Consider the following 7,331-nt stretch of genomic DNA (forward strand, 5'->3'; position numbering starts at 1 on the left):
AGGTGCTGAAAGAGTGATAACTTTGAAAATGGAGATTCCTGGATCAATGCCACCCCTCATCCAGGAAATGCTGGAGAACTCTGAAGGCATGGACTCTTTGGGGGGCTCAACAGGAGCTCCTTCCCGTATGAGTAGCTTAGCTCCACCTCCAGGCAGCTGCAGCCCTAGCCTCTCACCCAGCTCCAACAGAAGCAGTCCTGCCACACATTCACCCTGACCATGCTGGACCCCTGAACTAGTTGCTTGATTTTCCCCCCCCCCCTCCCTCTGCGCACATTGGTCTTTTGCTTCCTGGGTCTGCCTGGACACACGTCTCAGGAGGAGCAGAGGTGGGGTGATGGCGAAGCAGTGAGACAGACTGCTGCAGCAGGCATTCTTCTCCTCCCTCTGTGTACCACATCAGTCCTGCTCAGACCCAAGAGAGGAGGCTTCTTATGTTCTCCTGTACCAGCACACTATTTCTCACTTAGCCGTTCAGAGTTCTGCTTGCAAGGGAGGCCCAGACCTCCTCTGAAAGCAGATCAGCAAGTAGATCTGAAGGACGGCTGCCCAAAATTAGGAGCAAGATTTTTTTTTTAAAAAAAGAAACTAGTTACAGAAAAAAAAACCCTTCTCTGTGGCACGCATCCCCACCCACTCTTTCTTCAGTCTTGTCATGCACACGTACATGCCTCCACAAAGGTGTTGCTTGCTTCTTGTTGCAGTGAAAATGAAGTAGTGGGGTTTTTTTTTTCCAGTTGAGTTTGCATTTTGGATATTTCGGGGAAAGGGTATAATGTTTTTTTTTAATTGCTCAAACCTTCTCTTCATCCTCAATTTGACCATGCAATCTTACCTCTTTTCTTGCCTCCTTCTACTTCTTGTCCACTCACATACTCCTAAAAATGTCACCAGCAATTTTTTTTTTAAAAAAAGAAACATTAGTTCCTCCGTTTCTTTTTTTAAAAGTACAGTACAACATGGAGGGAAGGATTCATTTAAGAAAGAATAACTGTTATATATACAAATATCTATAAATATATATAAATACATTTGAAAAAAAAACTTTGTACAAGTTTGGAATTTGAAGAGTTTCTAAAAAGAGGGTGGCAAGGAAAAGGCCAGAAAAAAACAAACCAAACCATGGAGATTCATGTATGGGGTTGGTCACGCTTCTCTTTATAGATTCAAAACTATTATCTAACCAGAGTTAAGTACTTGAATTTGGTAGCCACTCTTCACTATGCCAGGAATGACCGAGATACCTGGCATTGGTAAGTAATAATCAGCTCATGCAAAGTTGCTCATGAATTCTGCTCAGTTTTAAATAGCCAGAAATGCACGGTGGGGAAAAAGTTAGCACTGCATTCAAAACTGAATTCTTGGCTGGTCTCTTATTTAACAATACAGAGTCTGCAGAGCATTTTTTTTTTAAAAAAACAACAACCCACAAGCCACTGTTCTAATTTGCTTTGGTCCTATTTTCAGGGAGAGCTAATTGAAAGCAATAGGACAACATTCCTTGCTACCAGAATTTCCTGGAGTGTGTTTAAGTTTCAGTGTTTCCTGCAACTGTGACTAATATGAGTTAAAGATACTTAATTTTGGCTAGTCGTGTACTTACTGGCTGCTTTTATTTGCAATATATCTTATTTGGATCACATGGATACAAAGCCAAAATCTCACCGTTCTCTTTTTTTATTTCTATTTTGGCAAATGAAAAATTGAGAAATTAGGGGGTTCTGAGCATTGTGATAAAAGTATTGTTTTGAGCAAAATGCTTTGTTTTCTAAAGGTGTGTGTGTGTGTGTGTGTGTGTGTCAAAAACACCTATGTTGTTACATGTTCTTACTAACAAAAAGCCAATTTCCCCCTCTTACTCAACTCTTAATTCTTATTATGAAATACTTTTGAAAGGGCAACCCTTAATTTTGTAAGGCACAGAATTTTATCAGGGGAAACATCTTACTTTTTTCCCTTCACTCCACTGGCCTTTGTTTACTTTATTGGTTTTTGGGTTGAATAATTTGAATCTTCTTTCGGAGGAGAAAGATTAAGGGCTAATGTTAGAAGCTGTGTGGTGGTTGAAGGGTTTCTTTTCTACAACAACTCACACATCTGAATTGCCCTATCACCAGATAACTTGTGTCATGTGGACCAAGAGTTTGGGGAAGGATTGCTTTTCAAGGAGAACAAGACAGGTGGATAATCACTGTAGTCCCTGAACATAATAGGACTTGCTTCTAAGTTCCATGCATAACATGACACCACTAGACCTCTTCCCTATGCCTGTTTATCTGGAAATAAGGATTGTTCTCTAACTGTAAATCCTGCTTGTGTTTATGCAGAAGTAAATCAGCGAGGCTTAGTTCCAAGGCCATGGAAATAGAAATGAGGTCCTTCAAAAGCTTGTCCCATTAGGTTCAAAACAACTTATATGGGTGGATTCCTGATTTATCTGTAGAGTATACACCGTGCTTTAAAGATATAAAAAGGTAAAGGTAAAGGTTCCCCCGCACATGCGTGCTAGTCGTTTCCGACTCTAGGGGCCGGTGCTCATCTCCATTTCAAAGCCGAAATATAAAGATATAGCCAGCTCCAAATCTCTTTAGGGCATACTGAGGGGATTTCCAGCATGATTTATTCTTGGTTCTTTCTTTGTGTTGATATTTGAGTGTTGTAGAATATGTGACATAACATTTAAACAGAATTATGGAGGGTCAGGTAGCAACAAGATTTTTATTCTCACAGAAGCTCCTCCCTCAGGTTGTAAGGCATGTGCTCCACACTTCTCAGATATGTATATAAAGCTGTTATTTCATATAAAAAGATCCTGGTGAGTTTAAATCCTCTTAAAGTTAAACAAATGATTTTCTCGTGTAAATGAATTACCTTATTCTCAGCCGTATTGCATTAGTGATCAGCAATTTATTGAAGAGTTAAGTCAACAGGGGTTAGCCATGGTAATCCAATGCACCTTTCACATGGCAAGATAGTATACTTTTAAATATTAGGTGCCATGGAGTAACAATGAAGGAAACCTCTGTGTGTTATAATTACTTTTGAAATTTCAGAAATATTTGGCTGGTTACCCTGAAAATAGAACTAGATCAATGATAAGGTAAATCCACATCTTAGTTCTCATTACACCAATGTGCAGTATTGTCTATAACCTTGCACATAGCAAAGGCTGCATCTTTAAGGTCACTAAGGTGGAATTTTGATGGCACAGTGAGCTTTGTTTAGTAACCGTTTACTATATGAACTACAACTACCCAATTTTATGTTTTTGGCAGTAGAGGCAGAAATACTCTGCATGGCAACTCAGTGCTGTCCAATCAAAGTGGAGAAACATGACCATATTTAACCTATCATTAATGTATGGATTAATTACAAAAACCATACATTAACATTAATGTATGGATTAATTATGAAAACCATGTAGTACAGAAGTTTGGATGGCCTTTTCAGATGAGTTTGTCAATATCGTTCTGGGCTGAGAATAATAAATAGGTTTAAAAGTAAATAATTACCTATACTCTTTCCAAATCATCTGCCTGACCTATGTTAAAATAACCCCACAAAATATTGGACTAGAAAGATTCTTTAAAAAATTCTCTCGTTTAGTTGTGTGAAATCCTTAAAGTCATATTGAAGCATTCTAATAGGAAACCAGCTGTTTAACGTTGTAATTCTTTTGAGCATCTCTTTGATGAAGCTGCAATTGAAATGTTAGGGGCATGAAGAAGTTTAGGTTCATAAAGCCCCTTTCCTCAAGTTGCTACCCTCCCGTTATGTTGGACTACAATCTTCCAACATATAGATACTAATAGCATTTGAAAAACACTTGAGAGAAAAACCAGTTTTCCTCATGCTTTTGTTTTAGAGAATATGACATTTGAGAAGGCGGAAGGTAAATCCTCTGTTCCCAATTCATGAGAACAAAATGTATCTTAACTACCAAAATGCACTGTTTGTGGTTGAACATCTGACTTGCAAGGCTCCTAAAGAAGTGGGATGGTGCTTTTGAATCTTTCGTAAAACTCTCCTGTAGAGAGATGATTGGGCAGCAGCTTTATTCCAATACTCCACCAGAACTTTTTAAGAATAGTGCAGGCAGAAATTCTACGAGATAAACTTTCTCTGGTGTGAAGAAAATGGAATGAAGAAAGAAAAATAGAAATGTCTATTTTATAGTTGCCAATAATCTTCTGGTACCCCAAAATTGTGATTGGAAAAATAAGCTAAAATACTTGTTCACATTATTTGATACTCAGAAAAAAATACCACATTTGTTTGATCATTGACATTTCTCAAATGATGAGATTATGTTTGTTCCTGGAGTTTTCTTCTGTTACAGGCAGTGGCATTTTGTTCTCCTTCCATTAGTGTTTATCTTAAAACCTATTAAAAATTGGAGGTTGACAATCTGAATAGCATTTTGTTGCACAGAGTCAAGACAACAACCCTAATGTGGATCAGCTGTCATGTGGAATAAATAGCCTCTTGTGCTTCTGTGCTTTTACATTTGTTTACACAAGGCAGACAGGTTTGATGGATCAGGCTTATCAGGCTGCACCTTTAATGTAAGGATGAACAATCTCTTTTTGTTAGGATCTTGCTTATCATGTATTAATATTGAATGGACTCAGAAGAATCACAGGATTTAAAGTAATACAATCACATGATTCAAGTAGATGGGGTTGGAAAATTTTGTCCATTTCTATTTTCTTTTTGGTGATGTGATTTATTGCTGAATTTAGCCTTTTATGAGGTTTGTCACCCCTTATCAATTATATAATATGATGGGGTGGGCATAGTGACTTAAGAGATATAGCAGCTACTCAGCCTTGTTTTAATGATGCCAGCACCTAGAATCAAGTCCAGGAAAAGATGGAGTTGCTTTATCACCTGTTCAGCAGTGGACATAGAAATGAGGCTAATGGTATTTTGTTACTTAATCAAAATGGAATAATTACAGCTCTGGAAATGAAGTTCAGTCCTTCCTTTAAAAACTGCAACTCTTAGCTCTGGAAAACATACTTTGTAAGAGTTCGTAAAAATGAAATAAGGTGTCAATTCCTCTTTTTAAGTGCAGGTGGCAAATATGGAGGCTGGCTGAGTAGGTGGCGGGGAAGGGAAGAATAATTTCTACATTGTGCTGCAGTACGATAGTAACCATATCAAATACTTGTGTCAACTCTCATTTATGAGATTTCATTTGATTTCAGCCTGTATAAGTGTTTTTTGTTTCAACTGTTCTAAAGCCAAAACTTTGCTTCTGAAGACTTAGGGGTATGTTTGGTACACAACAGTGTAACACAGCTATAACTGCCACTCATTAATCAAGCTTCTTTGCCAAGTACTGTGAGAAGGTAAATTACCAAGTATGCAACATCTCATTTATGCACAATGCTCCTTCCCTCAATATAGGACCCATAGGTAAACAAGTTTAACATTGAGACTACAAATGTAACAAAATATAGGCTAGAGTGTATTAGTGTGTCTTGATTAAGCCTATTCCACAAAGACAACATTTTCCTCCCTCATCGTTTTAAAAATTCGTATCCTGGTCACTATTTCTGCTATTTCAAAATCTCATTGCCTTGGTCCAAACTGATCCTATTCTGTAACATCCTCCCTCTCTCTCTGTACAAAGGGAAAGATGGGGGAAACAACAGACTTGACAAATGTTGGTTTCCTGTTGAAGGTCAGAGTGAAACTGTCAATGGCACCCCCGCTGCTTTGCCAGGCTAGTGAGGAAATTGCAAAGCTGTGAGGCCAGCATTTCCATTTCAGGACCCGAAGCTCAAGCTTTTCCAGCTGAAAAGAACTTTCAAAGCAGGTTCCTTTGCACTGCAGCTGAGCCAGATGTACATCATTTCTGGAGGCATAAAGAAGACAAAAGCATGGGATTACTGTACACAAATGTGGAGTCATTCCAAGAATGATGAGAACACCCCTTGTGCAAGGCCCAAAATGATGAACAGTAGCCAAAGATGGGGAGGGCTTTAAAAATCAAAGAAATGTAAAGAGAATTATGGGAATGGTTGTGATAAACTGCTTCTGAAATAAAGAGAGAATTTGAACTGGAGAGTAACTCTCTGATGAGGAAATGTGTTGATGCCTTAAGAGAGAATGGTATTTGAGTTCTTTATCTTTGGAAGTATTTTACCAAGAAGACAGAGCAAAAGACTCTCGGAAGCTGTTGACATACACAAGCCTTTTGGCGACATGAATTTTCACAAATGGAATTATTCAGAAGTCACTTTAATTAATCTGGAGTACTGATAGTTGCACCGCCAGCTTTCGTCTTATACATCGTGCAGCATTTAGGGATAGCAAATGAATATTTCCCAATAGCTTAGCAGGAGGAAAAGAATGGCCAGAGAAACAGAATAGCTGCTGTTGGCGGAATGGGACAACACATTGTGGCCAACATGCTCCGGCCAACTTGCCACAGGCAACTCACCACAGGATGAAGAGGGACAACTTGCCATGGGGCAATTTAACAATTCAATTTAATTATTTCAAATAAATAAAAAAATATTTTAAATTTTGTCATTCACATTTCATTTTGTCCCTGTTGTTGCATCCCTTCCACCATTTCTTTGATATTAATGTAACTCTTGTCCTGAGGCGAGTTGTCCTGTGGCAAGTTGACCTGTGGTGAGTTGTCCTGCAGTACTTGGCCGTGGTAAGTTGGCCATGGCGAATTGTCATAGACCCGCTGATGGTCTGTTGTGGGTGACTGGGAATAGGATTCCTGCTAAGTAAGCAGAGACTGTAGGAAGAATACAGGGTAGCTGGGTTCCAGGGAGTGAGCTGACTGAACAGGGAATTTAAACAGACATTTTCCCACGAAATATCTAACTTTCTAAGTCAAGCACTGAATGCAACTAACCTGAGAGCCTGAGAAGGGAACAAGGAATAAAAGCTGGTTGTTAGTGATGCCTTAGTAACCAAACATGCAAACAAACCAAGTAGTTACACTCATGACCTGCAATGCTTATAACATTCTTGTATTCTTGCCCCCAACCCACCTGGCGTATAGTAGTTGCATCAAATGCAGGCTTGTAGCAATTGCTGCACACTGGGGGGAGGGGGGGAACAGAGTCAAAGGATTGGAGCAGTGATCAGCCATAATTCAGCCAATAAGACAGTAAGTTCAAAAGTTTCAAAGTCACTTTCAGTGCTTAGTGACTTAATGGACCAATCCATCTTGATAACTGAATAAAAGTGATGTGCCATTATTTTCCAATATGTTTTTTTCCGACTTTCCAAACTATCCTAAGTTCTTGACTTAACGATCCAGTTGGGATCAGAATTTCCACTGCTAAGCAAGTTGGGTT

The 7,331-nt window shown here is 38.9% G+C and overlaps 1 protein-coding gene across 3 annotated transcripts in view; it reads left to right on the plus strand.

The window, feature by feature from the left end:
- Window positions 1-6,068, plus strand: part of RARA (retinoic acid receptor alpha) — a gene marked incomplete at its 5' end in the record, with an annotated part of 230,072 nt that extends 224,004 nt beyond the window's left edge. For all 3 annotated transcript variants that reach the window (XM_081343819.1, XM_081343820.1, XM_081343821.1), the window contains one exon: window positions 3-6,068. In XM_081343819.1, the coding sequence (XP_081199945.1) occupies window positions 3-217 (215 nt within the window). In that variant the 3' untranslated portion in view covers window positions 218-6,068. The remainder of the gene's footprint in view (window positions 1-2) is intronic.
- Between the last annotated feature and the right edge of the window lie 1,263 nt (window positions 6,069-7,331).

The sequence above is a fragment of the Vipera berus genome (assembly GCF_964194415.1).
Source record: "Vipera berus genome assembly, chromosome: Z".
Lineage (NCBI taxonomy): Eukaryota > Metazoa > Chordata > Lepidosauria > Squamata > Viperidae > Vipera > Vipera berus.